At 36.9% G+C, this 13,945-nt stretch overlaps 1 protein-coding gene across 5 annotated transcripts in view; it reads left to right on the forward strand.

Annotated features, from left to right (window-relative positions):
• The window catches only part of ST3GAL6 (ST3 beta-galactoside alpha-2,3-sialyltransferase 6), a 37,239-nt gene that overhangs the window by 5,963 nt on the left and 17,331 nt on the right, over nucleotides 1–13,945 (forward strand). For 4 of the 5 annotated variants that reach the window (XM_026681749.2, XM_087966470.1, XM_026681748.2 and 1 more), the window contains exons 2-5: nucleotides 3,010–3,109; nucleotides 7,615–7,674; nucleotides 11,324–11,427; nucleotides 12,500–12,563. In XM_026681749.2, the coding sequence (XP_026537534.1) occupies nucleotides 3,012–3,109; nucleotides 7,615–7,674; nucleotides 11,324–11,427; nucleotides 12,500–12,563 (326 nt within the window). In that variant the 5' untranslated portion in view covers nucleotides 3,010–3,011. The other variant, XM_087966471.1, reaches the window with a different exon arrangement.

Genomic DNA, 13,945 nt, shown 5'->3' on the forward strand with positions numbered 1-13,945 from the left:
CACACACACACACATATATATATATATATATATATATATATATATATATATATATATATATATATATATATATATATATATATATATATATATATATTGTGTGTGCATATATGTATATCTATGTATATGTATAAATGAGCTATAATATATAATGCATAACATTATTTTGGTGTGGTTATTTTGGAAGACTTTTATTCTTAAAATGTAGATTAAAAGCATTTGAAATAAATAAATCGGTCCAGGGTTAAGAAATAACTTCAGTGTTGCTACAAACAATCATGGGAAATGGAAATTGTGCTGCTTTTAAACATAAAAATGATTGTGGTGTTGTATTGGTGCCTCCTTTATAAAGATGCCAAAACTGTAGGCGTTTTATTGTTCAATATTATGCAATATTAATTACAGCAAAATAATAGGGTATCTAAATGATGTCATTATTTTGGGAGTTGAAATTCCACACACTGGATAATACAGATCTGGGTATCGCCGAATAAATTTTTCCCAATGGGGGACTAGTTCAGTTTTAGTGAGAATCTTTGTAGCACTTTTTCTGTTCCTTTCTCAAAACACCCCAGTGATTGCAAATAACTATATGAGAATGTTACATACTTCTGATTTTACCTTTATTATTATTATTATTATTTTGCAGAACACTAGGAATTTCAGGAACTTCAAACATCCAGTTTAGAAACTAGTTCAACACTTCTGTTTTTAGTTCTCCAAAATGAATACTTTTAAAGAAAAAAAGTTACTTCAGTATGCTTTTAGATTTTATTTATTATCCAATATATATGGCTACCCATCTCAGAAAAGTGACTCTGGACAATTAATTGGAAATTGGAAGATATTTTAAGCTATTATCAATCTACTTAGAATATAATGTTGAAACACTATTTTACTACAGCTCAACTTACAAATGTGGCTATTAAATAATGCCAGCTTCATCCAGCATTAGAATACTGATGGGGTGATAATAGGATTTCTTTCATGACTATAAAACACAGGAAAACTGATATTGTGATTTTGATTCAAATTCCATAGCTGAAATGTGAATAAAACTAAGAAAATATAGACTCAGGTATACAAAAAACTCTGCATGCTTACACACAATTATTGCTGTATTCTGGAGCCTGATGAACATAGTGTCAATGGAAGGGAAAAAAGATTGTACATAGTGTATATTGAACGTCTGGGTCGTATTCTACTTACTATATGTGAATTGGCTACAACATTAACAAAAAAATGAAATACATGAATGGTAATATGCTGTTAGACAAACAGACAGGAAGTGAGTGGTGTGATGCAAAAAAAGGTTTAGGCCTAGACACAGCGCAACAGTCTTTGGAGGTGGGTATTCAGTTTCCCCATCTGAATATAGAAAACTGGTAAAAGTGGTAATATTACATGTATTTTCATTGTTTGAGATACAGAAAGAGCAGTATTAGCATTTTCTGTTTTTGTTTTTTTAGCTAATTAATGCCTGGGACATATTCTAGTACCTTTACAGTACTAAAGTTTCCTTCCCATTTTAAGTAGTTTGTAGTCTTTCCCCCATCCCCCAAGCCTTAAACAAAAGAAAACAAAAAAAACCTGTTCCCTTTTAGCCTCTGCTTCAACTTTAGTTTCTCCTTTTATTTGGACATATATGTACAGATCATATCTTGTGTTTCTTTCTTTCTTTCTATTGCCAGTTTCTAGGATAAGCTGTTCTGCTTTTAATCCTCTTAGTCTATTCTAGCATTCTCAGTACTGATACCAATACCTTTCCATTATTCAAATCTTGATTGGGATAATGGTAGTATCTGCATATTATTGTCATGCTTGTAGTTTATTTTTCTCTCTACATTTCCTGCTCTTTCAAAAAGAAAAAGCCCCCAGAACTTTCTCAGTATTTGTGTAGTCAACAACTATACACATTTTCTGTTCATTTTCTATTATCTGAGACACAACTGTACAAATGTTCTATTAAATGAGACATGTTATATTGCACAAGCACAAGCTAGTTAAATTAATATTTTTCTTTCATTATTTATCCAAGAACATTTCATATTGTTTCTTTAGAGAGTGGAGATCCACTTATGGCAATACAAATATAATATAATATACGATCCCTCACTAAGTTCTTTATTCAGGTACTCCTCGGTTAATGATCAAGGCCATGATGTGGTTGTAAATAAAAAAAATATCACATGCTAATTTAAGAAAACAGATCTGGCAATTCTGGTTATAGTTATTAACCAAATCGTGGCAATCACATGATCACAGAATGTACCAAGCATTGGAACTGATGTAAATCTTTCTTGTTTCAGTATAATTAAAATTGGAGATAATCCCATCCCCAAGTGTCATAGGTCACATTGGCCAATTGGGTTAATTGGCTAGCCCTCCAGGCACTCCTTCCCCAACCTTATTCATTGTCAGTAGAGATTACCTTGGTTCTCAAGAGAAAGTTCTCTGTTGTGTCTAGTAAGGCATTCCAACCTCCTTCCCCACTCTGTGTGGTAACTGAGGAACAGAAAAATGGCTACTGCCAGGTTCGGTTTGAAGTTGACAAATATTTTGTATGTACATATTTATTAAACCCTTACAAGTATGCATCAAAAAGAGGATTATGTTGTATATCTTTGGGGAAAGAGTGAGTTAATTTTCTCTTAGCAAAATACAAAATTTGGAACTTGAAAAAATACATAATAGATCACCAGTATGTTCAGGGTCATACTTTCCCTACCATGAGAAAATGCATTTTTAAAAAAATGTTTGATTTAAATTCTCCTGAGTAAGTATAACTAATGGTACATCATAGTCATAATCAGAGAATTAATAAATACCATTATATATAGAAGCCCTATAGAGTTAGAAGTTATCTGCTTATGTTTGAAAGCCTGATAAAGGAATTAGTCATCCAGTAAATAACTAGTGAATAGTATAAATTAAGAGTTCTTTTCTACTGGACTCATGCTCACAATGAACTTTTAGACATAAAAGCCTCATTTAATATTTATGTTTCAGGTATGCTGGTCATGAAACAAATATTATTCATGATTGTCCTGGGTGCTGGAGTGATGTATGCTGTATTACATAGCAACCTGTGGACAACCAACAGCTTTGGGTATGGCAATATATTATTAGAACAGCTATCTTTTCCTTTGTCCTGATAATTTGTACATGTGGCTAAGCTATGTGAAAGACTTCTCCAATCCCTGTGACATTCAGGAGCTAGAAAGCAGCTTCTCATGTTTCTCATGTGCAGAATTAACTGGTGTCCTAACTGCAGATCAAGAAGGAGGTGAAGAAGCCGGACATGGGGCAACTGATTGGTTCAAGATAAGGAATGAAGTACAACAAGGCATAAATTGCCACCCTGCTTATTTAACTTATGTGCAGAGTACATCATACGAAATACCGGGCTGGAAGAATCACAAGCCGGAATTAAGATTGCTGGGAAAAATAACAACAACCTCAGATATGCAGATGATACCACTTTAATGGCAGAAAGTGAAGAGGAACTAAAAACCCTCTTAATGATGGTAAAAGAAAGTGCAAAAGTTAGCTTGAAACTAACTAAACATTAAAAAAAACTAAGATCATGGCATCTGGTTCCATCACTTGCTAGCAAATAGAAAGGGAAGAAATAGAAGCAGTAACAGATTTTATTTTCTTGGACTCCAAGATCAGTGCAGATGGCAATTTGCAGCCATGAAATTAAAAGATGCTTGCTCCTTGGGTGAAAAGCTGTGGCAGATCTAGACAGCACATTAAAAAGCAGAGACATCACCTTGCTGACAAGGGTCCATACAGGCAAAGCTATGGTTCTCCCAGTAATAATGTATGACTATGAGAGTTGGCCTGTAAGGAAGGCTGAGCACTGAAGAATTTATGCTTTTGAATTGTGGTGTTGGTGAAGGCTCTTGGCTCGAGTCCCTTAGATCGAAAAGAAATCAAATCAATCAATGCTAAAGGAAATCAACCCTGGTTGTTCTTTGGAAGTACAGATACTGACGCTGAAGCTCAAATACTTTGATCATTTAATGACAAGAGAGAACACATTGGAAAAGATCCCAATGTTGGGAAAGATTGAAGGCATAAGGGAAAGGGGAAAACTGAGGATGAGTGTCATTGACACAAATCATCACGAACTTGGGCAAACTCTGGGAGACATTGGAGGAGAGGGAGGGCCTGGCGTGCTATGGAGTTGTGAAGAATTAGACATGACTTACACCTGAATAACAGCAAGTGCCTGGTTGTTTTGCCACAGTGACTTATGAGCAGTAGATTTGGGAACTAGGAGGCAATGAACATACAAATGAAATGAAAACTAAAGTGATTTAGTGAATAAGTTAATGGAAATTAAAAAGCTGTAGTTAAAAAATTAAAGAAGAATGGTGTGGAGCTAAAATAATTATAGGTCCCTTCTGCTGCTGAGTACAGGTAGTCCTTGACTTACAACAGTTCATTTAGTAACTGTTCAAAGTTACTTATCACTTATGAACATTTTTCACACTTACAGAAATCAGATGCTTGGTAAGTGGTTCATATTCATGATGGTTGCAATGTTCTGGCGTCATGTGATCAGCTTTTGTGATCCGACAATCAAGTCAATGGGGAATCCAGAATCACTTAAGAACCATGTTACTAGCTTAACAAATGCAATGATTCACTTAACAACTGGGGCAAGGAAAGTTGGGGCAAATTCACTTAACAAATGTTTCACTTGGTAACATAAATTTTGGGCTCAATTGTGATTGTAACTCGAGGGCTTCAAAGCTCATAGATAGTTGTCCCCTTCCAGGAGCCTTTGGTAGGCTAGAGGGGCTGTGTAGTGTGAAACTGCCTACAGATCTCCAAAAGACCCTGAAACACCAGGATTTGTCTCAATATGCCAGGCAGCTGAAACACTCCAGCATGGATGCTTGTAAGTAAACTCTGAATTGAACCCATATCCTGCTGTGTTGTGACAGGAGGCTGTAAACATTTACAGCACTTTTTGGGGGGCGGGAAGCATGAGCTTAGCTTTGTGAATTGGGAGTGGGAAGCATTTTTTGTCTTGCTGCAGCTGCTTTGACCAAGTGCAGACAGCAACTTCATTCCCTTACAATTCCTATATTGTTTACCAACTCAGAGATTTCCCTCCTTCTTTCAGGTGCCTGACTTTCACAGGAACACCTTTTAGAGATGAATAATGTTTTATTTGATTTATATAGTTACTCAGCTTGTAAAAGCAACTCCAGGTGGCTTACAACTATAAAATAAGGGAATTAAAAACAAAACACAATAAATGTCCAGAACAAAAAAACAGTAACAATAACAAGGCCGGGCATTGCATATTCTGTTCAATATCTTTATTTCTAGGTAGGGTGATCCCACGGTCTGATCAAATGATCCTGAAAATAGGTCTTCAGGGCCTTGTGGAATGCCATATTGGGACCATCTGAATATCAACAATGTGTGGCGGCAGCCAAAAAAGCCAGAGGGATACAATCAAGATCAAGTTATACTAATATCACTCTATAAAGCCTTAGTAAGACCCCAGCTGCATCCAGTTTTGGTCACCACACTATAAAAATATGTTAAGACCGAAAAAAGTGCAGAGAAGAGGAACCAAGGTGGTTAGGGGACTGGAGGCTAAAATATACGATGAACAGTTGCAGGAACTGGGTGTGGCTAGTCTCATGAAGAGAAGGACCAGGGGAGCAGTGTTCCAATATTTGAGGGGCTGCCACAGAGAAGAGGGGGTCATGCTATTCTCCAAAGCACCTGAAGGCCAGACAAGGAATAGTGAATACTGAACAAGAAGTTCAATCTGGAATTAAGGAGAAATTTTCTGACAGAGCAATCAGCCAATAGAACAGATTGTGGGAGCTTCATCACTGGAAGCTTTCAAGAAGAGACTGGACTGCCATCTGTCAAAAATGGTGTTTGGTCCGCTTGGGTGGGGGTTGGCTTAGATGACCTACAAGGTCCCTTCCAACTCTGTTAATCTGTTAATCAGAGGAAATGGGTGAAGCACTGTGACATGGGTCTCATCAAGTATTCTGCCAGATCTTTTGGGACCAACAGAGGCAGTTGGAAACAGGAAGCTCCATAAATAACCCAGTCTTGTGCTTAGAAGAATTTTATAGGTGATAACCAGTCTCTTGAATTATACCCAGAAGCCTTTAGAGAGAGAATGCATCTCCCAAAGTAGTGTTACATGAGCGTACTGAGCTGCACCTAGTATATAAGATGGATTTGTGCAAAACTTCATTTATTATGATTAGGATATTCCCTGGTAACCATGAGATACCCTGCCATAGAGTGGTGTGACCTATTAAATCTGTCCATCTTTGGTGACTTATGGTCCCAGATGTGTTCCAGAGGGAGCTGGGTTTTTTTTTTCCAGATGGTCTGCTGTATGGTCCAAATGAGGCTTGGCCTTGGTCATCACATACAATGAGAGGGTGCCAAGGCTTTGAGCTGGATTGCACCCTTGCAACCTCTTTTGTGAGGAGATTTACCTACACAGATATGCAGAGAAATTTGCAAGGCATCTATAAGACAAAATCACTTGGATTCATTCCCAGGTAGATGTCACTCTTGGCAGGTCCTAAGGAGATGCCTTGGGCATAAACTTCCATTTTATCTTGAAATAGTTTGAACCTGTTGTGCCTAAGGAGGTGGACAGGTACCTTATAATTGTGAACCCTTGCTCATTAGATCCATGTCCCTCATGACTAGCTAAGGATGCCCAGGAAGTGACATGTAGTTGAATTCTGGTGGTAGCAAATTCTTCCTTTAGAGAGGGGATTGCTTCTCCACTTCTTGAAGAGGTATGGTTTGTCCCCCTCTGCAATAAGCTATTGCTAGACAATCTTCATCCAGCATTCAACCTCCCTTTCTTAGCTGGTTGCACAACAGCTTCAGCAGCTCATGAATGAAGCTGTCTAGGATCTGTCCTTTCCCCAGGTTTCAAAGAAGCATTTTAAGTCCAACTTTTTCACCTGGCCAGATAGAAGGCATGCTATGAATGTTAGGATGTAGTGGTGAACCCATGATTTTATATATTTTTCCTTGGTCCTATCTGACGATGTTGAGACTTTTAAATTATCCTTTATGAGTGACTTTATTTTTACTTGAGGGATTTTTGACATTAGCCACTTGGGGCCTCCAGGAATGAGTAGCAGGCAAGTATAATAAATAAACATTATAGCTCCAGTTGTAGACTAATTGATTTTTGAATCTTTTAGGACCATTGGATTATGTGGTATATAAATAAATACTTTTAAATAAGCACTTTTAAATAAAAACTCTAGAGATATTGAAATAGAGGCCGCATTGTTACCTACCAGAGATGCTGTAGTAAATCCTGAGCAGGGAGATTGGAATAGATGATTTCTAAAATCCTTTTCAACTTCTATGCTTATTAATTCGAAGTATATTTTTTCCTACTGAGATCATTGCTAGGTATACTTGGAGAGAAATAAGTAGTATTGTTTGTATCTGGCAATTTGCCCTTCAGATTTTACGAATAGAATTACCTATTTCTAAAAAGCATTAGAAAGTTTAACAGATTTTACGTAAATGGAATCTTCACCTTCTGTCAATCTATTTTAATATGGTCTCTTCTTCTTTTTCTAGATTGTCCTCTCTGAGCAGAAAACATTGCAATTTCAAAACCAATGTTTCCACTTTCCTGACGTGAGTAAGAAAAGAAAGTGATGGAAATGATTATTTAGGTTAGTGGTAGGGTTACATTCCCCTGAAGGAAAGAGTTCAGCACTGTCCACATTGATGTACTAACCATGACACTTATTGATCGAGAGAGAGTTTAGATTCAATTGCATACTAATCAAGATTTATCCAAAGGCACAACAACTAAAAACTCAAGAGTGGGGATCTCAAAACTTGGCAGTTTTAAGTCTTGTGGACTTCAACTTCCAGAATAGCCCAGCCAGCATGATTGAAGAAGTTTGGGGACCACTGCTCTGGTGTATAGATTACTGTAATCTGGAAAAGTTGATGCATCAATATCAATTGAATTGTGCCATACCTGAACCAATGTAATATTGGCAAAGAATGTTCCCAGTTCATTTTCTTCAGAAATGGCTACAAGAATCTTTTTTGTCATTAGAAACAAGGTTTGAATATGTAACTGCTAGGTTTAATTTTTGACTTTTACTAGTATAAATGTCTTTACATCTGCAAATTTTTCTCACCTGTAGGAGTGCATTTTTAGTTTGTTTTTGTAATTGATAACTTTGTTCCTGCATTTTCCAAAATGTAAATTGTTGACTTGTATGTATGAATACTGTTCACGCTTGCATTCTTCCTTAATATTCTTCTGAGGGGATGCTGTCCTAAAGCAATGCATGATTTCACTTGTGAAAAATAGTAGCATTTTAAAGCCATATGCCGCCAGTATAGCTATCTATAGAAACTTGTTATTTATATCAGAATGAATGAAACCAGCATTGAGCTCCACACAGCAAGCTTTGTTCCTTTCATACATGTGTGTCGTGTAAGGATGTACAAAGAAGGCGTGGGATTTATGTCACAATTCTCCTTTTAGCATTCTGCCCATCTTGCCTCTCCCCAAATGCCAGAGGCTATTGGGAAACTATTTTTATATGTCCACAGAGTTGTTATATTGTGCAAGTTCGGTTTAGTTTCATGGAAATTATTTTCTGTAATGAATAACATAGGAAGCGTTCTCCTAGACAAACTATACTTGATCTAGTATAGTGATGGCGACCTATGATACATGTGTCAAAGGTGACGCTCCATGACATTTTGGGTGATATGCCAGTATTCACCAAAACCCAATAGCTATCCTTGAGAGCATGCCCCATTCTCCCACAGCTTTTGGAGGCTGTGAAGGTTACATGAGAATGGGATGTGTTCTCATGCAGCCTCTGGAGCTGAATGGGCCAAGGTTCTGCATGGTTTTTAGAGACTGCAGAAGAGCAGCCTATAAAGCCATTTCAAAAACAAAGGCCTCATGTGACCTGAAACTGCCTGAGGTAACCTGCAGGATTGTGTCAACACAAGGAATACTCTGGTTGAAAGAAAGTAGCAAATGGAAGATTTTGAGGATAACACACATAATTGGATTGTATTTTTTTAAAAAATGAATGAACAGGGAGGGACGGAGGGAGAGAACAGACAATCTTTTTAGAAATACAATTTCAAATATGGATTCCTTGCAACTAATAAACACAAATAAGCAGTGACAAAAATGATTTAGCCACCTCAAGTGTGTGTATGATGTGTACATTAAAAGGTCTGATGAAATGTAAGTTTCTAAATATTTTTATGAATTTACAAACTGAATTTTGCAGGATAAAAATGCCCTAAACACTGAAGGGCTAACCCTGAAAAAGAGCCACAAATACTGGCAATTGCATACATTTGGTCAACTCCTTAAGTGGTTAAAGAAGCCAGGCATGACCAGATGTACCCTTAATTCTACCCCTTAATCCCAAATCTTTGTGCATATTATTTTGTCATAATGCAAATTTAAATTGTATTGAAATAAGGAATAATACTCCATCTTTTGAAAAATAAAATAAACACATGTTCACAATTTTAGCATTATTTTCATTGAAAATATTTTTCTTTAAGTAGTAGTTATTTACTTAATATAAATTGAAGCCTCCATGAACTTCTTACCATATTACTTTGCAGTAATTAGGAAACTGTTTGAAAAATGCTATATTGTGGCTTACTACATAGGTGTTTCCTATTCTGAAAAAACATTTTTTAAAATTTTTGGGAAGTCACCAACTTTCCAACAATAAAATAACATAGTTGTTGATATAACAACAGTGCTCTAAAAGCTGTTTACAGAAATAAAGCTATTACATAATTGTACCCCACGTATGAAAACTAGTTTGGTGTAGTAGTTAAGATATAGACTAGAAATCAAGGGACAGTGTGTTCTAGTTCCTCATTAATTATGAATGTGACCTCTAGGAAAAAGGCATCACTTGCTATTGCTTTCTTGGTGCTCTTGTCAAGAACCGCAGAGACTAATCTAGACCAGGGATCTCCAACCTTGGCAACTTTAAACATAGAGGACTTCAACTCCCAGAATGCCCCAGCAAAGCTGGCTGGGTAATTCTGGGAGTTGAAGTCCTCCAGGCTTAAAGTTGCAAAGGTTGGAGACCCCTGATATAGACAGTTATAATGAGTCAACACCAACTAAAAAGTGTGCACATATGTATATATACGTTATCTGAGCGTCAGAGATAAAATAACTGGTCTGGTTAGATTATTATAAATATATTTCACATTGCATCTGAGCATGTGGACAATCTGCTTACAGGTGTAAGGCATTTCATTTGCTTCATTCATGAATCCGTTTGTCTTGAAAGTTGAAATAATGAATTCCTAATTTGTCCAATTGACCAGAACAAGTATTACCTAGGATCTAGTGTACTATTTTGAGCAAATTCTTAGAGGAGGCAGTATCTTCTCAGTACAATGTTATTTCAAAGATTGTTTATTTGAATTCATTCCATAGTTCATGTCTGGTTTGGTGACAAAAATAGTTCTTGTCAGTGATATGAAGAGTGATTCTGTTGATTCTCATAGACCTTTCACTGGTCCTTCTGGACTCTCGCTTTCTGAGAAAAGAGGACTACAAAATATAGGGCACTGAAAGTATGCTATCCTGAATTTTCATATAGAATCTATGATACAAGATTCAGTAGGATTTTTCAGAAACCTGTTCACTCTTACCCAGAGATGCTGAAACTTTTGAATTATGCTTAATGGAAATTTTGCATGAATCTTTTAGTAAACTGTCCCAGCTCAGCTTATTTATCTTTCAGAAATTATATTGATTTGTTTTTAATAAATTCCTTTAATAAATCTCTTGTTTTAGTCTTTGTTTCTGATTAATAGCTATTTTTTTATGATGGTTTCACTTTTAGCAGTGGAGCCAACTTTTGTTTTCTGTTTTAAGGACTATATATCTCCTTTGGTCTGATAATTCAAATATGTACTTTCAAATGTTCACATGAGGGCATACTTCATTATACTGAGATCCTAGTAAGATGTCTGATTATCTTATCACATTTCATTAGAGAATATGGATATCGGAGAAATTGTCTTTTTAATTTTCACCCCAGATTTCTGGAATAATCCTTTCAAAAAGGTGTCTGTTTTGTTGTTGTTATTTCAGTATATCGTTACATTTTATGTCTGTCTATTGCAATAGGTACTTGCCTTTTTTGGTTGTTTAATTATATTAAATTAAGAGTTTAGTTGGTGAGAAATAGGCAGTCTGAAAAAAGGTGTAAAGTAACCACATAAATATAAATAAGTATTTTTCCATTCTCTTTAGGATGGATAATTTCTGTCCTTTCTTGTGCGAAAGTAATTTTTATGATATCTCTGCAAGTCGTGGAAATAATAAGTTTGAACTACCTTATGGAGTGAGGCGTTCAGGTAAGTAAGTGTTGGCATGTTAATGCTACTTGGGAAAGACCACTCCCCACCCCCAGTCAGTGGATAAATTGTCTTCCATGAAACTGGTGCTGGCTGCCAAAAAGGTTAAGGACCTCTGCCATATATCTATACCAGCAGCAAACAGCTAGGGTTCAATTATGAAAGATGTGTACTTTGTTTTTATTCGGTGGTATCGTGTTTTCAGCAGTGTTGTTACATAGAGATTGAGTGAAACATAAATTAACAACATGCTTTGGCACAGTAGTGGGATTCAATTTTTTTTACTACCGGTTCTGTGGGCATGGCTTGGTGGCCGTGGCAGTCAGAGGTGGTATTTGTCAGTTCTCTGAACTACTCAAAATTTCCGCTACCAGTTCTCCAGAACTGGTCAGAACCTGCTGAATACCACCACTGCTTTGGCAGTAAAATTAGAAGATGCAGGGTCTGCTTTCTTGTACTCTCTTCATTTGTAATACTGGGTAAGGCCTTCCTTTAGCTATATACTGAGCATAAGTCATATGTATCTGAATAAGACCATTACCTCAAGGCTGAGAATTCACACATATTTCTTATGTGCAGTTCTTATTGTTCTGTAGCAAAATGCTTCCGTAATGTATCTTTGAGCAGCAGCTGAAACTCATTGAGAAGGGGATAAAATGTTTAGAATATGTTTAGTCTGATTGTGATTAGGTGTTTAGGAATATAGTTAAAATATCTTTGTAAGTAGAAATTATTCTGCTTCTTTTATATGATGCAATGAGAGTTGCCTCAGGATAACATTCCTGATTGTTGAATGCAGTACTTAAATCCTGCTTGCAAGCCATGTCCATGCAGGTACCTAGGTGGCCTTATTTTTTGTTAGCTCTAAAAATCCAAAAGAAAGTTCCTGCATAGAAATCTGTTCTGCATACACTTTAGTTTTTATAACAGCAACAAATTATATTCAAATCAATTGTTCTGGATTTTGCATTTTAGTTTTACAACAACAAATTATACTCAAATCAATTATGCTAAATTTTGTTGGAACAATAGAATGCTGGTTCTTTTTTTAAATAAAAAGTTTGTGTTACAGAAATGTTTTTTCAACGTGCACTTTCACAACTTGAAAGATGTGACCTGTTCCTGGAAGATAAGAGGTGAAGATTATATCTTTTGTCTGATGTTACAGAGCTTTGTAAGAAAATCTATGCATCTTATGCTATAATAGTACTTTTTGTATTTCTTAATAGAATTTTAATTGCAAATTTCTTTTCATTAACAGAAGCATTAATTGTTCTGATACTTTTGACAGTTCTTGAGTTGATAGTATAATCCAATGATGGCTAACCTTTTTGGCACCGAGTGCCCAAAGCACATGTGCACACGCATTTCCAAAATGCAATACACATGTGTCCCATGTGCATGCGCGCACATCCCTGTCCCCCGCGCATGTGCAGCAGAGACCCAAGTACTAGCTGGCTGGCAGGAGGCATGCGCGCACATGCGCAGCAGGGCTGTTCTGACCCAGGCTTAACACAATCACGAAACAGACTCCTCCTCCTGAAAAAAAACCTTTTTTATTTGGTTAATGTGAATTCCTGGTATTCACACCCAGAAAAGTTCCAGCAATAAGCCTTCCAATGTTTATTTGCAAAAATAGACCTTATCAGCCCTTGGATAGTTGCCAGGCCGAGAGCTTCCAGTCACAATGCTGTAAAATGAAATACCTGGCAAGGAGTCTCTGTGAGGCACGAACTCAGATAAGCAAACCTTCACCATAGTAAATGAACTAATTGTCTCCTGCAAACACCACTCCCCTTTTGTTCCTATTTATTCCTTATGGGAGGGGTCATTCAGCATCCACTTGAGCCTTTTCTTCTGAGTCGACCCTTGCTCCTTAGTTGTTCCCTTCTCCTGACAGCTCTGCGCTTATGCACATCTGGAACAGGCTCCAGCTGTTCTTCTTCCCCACTTATCTCCAACTCTAAAGGCAACTAATAAATGTTGGATGGCCCTGGCCCCATCTCTGCCTTTGACACAGAGCACCCATCAGAGCCTTCCCTAGACTCCAGGACTGCTCAAGTTCCTCCCCAACCTCCTCACTGTCTGAGTCTGCAGACAGCTCCACTGGCAGCTGGCAGGCCACAAACAAGAGCTGAGCAGGGGCAAAAGCTTGCATGCTCACAGAGAGGGCTCTGCATGCCACCTCTGGCACATGTGCCATAGGTTCACCATCACGGATATAATCAGTGAAACTTAAAATGATGACATTATAATTGAAAACTACTTAGGAAACCACTCAAAGGGGCTTTCCAAAGCTGCAGATTCCTCTTTTTCTTTGGTGGTCTTTCTCATATAATATTTCCTGCTTCTCCCTCTATGAATTAAGTGATATGAAAATGTAGTTTTAAAAGTAACAAATGTTTACCTTTCATCTTTATTGTACAAGATGAACAAAAAAGTAAAAGGAAATAAAATGGATCTTGTGATTTTGTACATCTTATGTGGCTCAAACAAAGTATCCTATATCTCTTTTCCA

Source organism: Notechis scutatus, chromosome 5 (genome assembly GCF_049901735.1).
Source record: "Notechis scutatus isolate UNSWTSFEM ecotype Mainland chromosome 5, rNotScu1.2, whole genome shotgun sequence".
NCBI lineage: Eukaryota > Metazoa > Chordata > Lepidosauria > Squamata > Elapidae > Notechis > Notechis scutatus.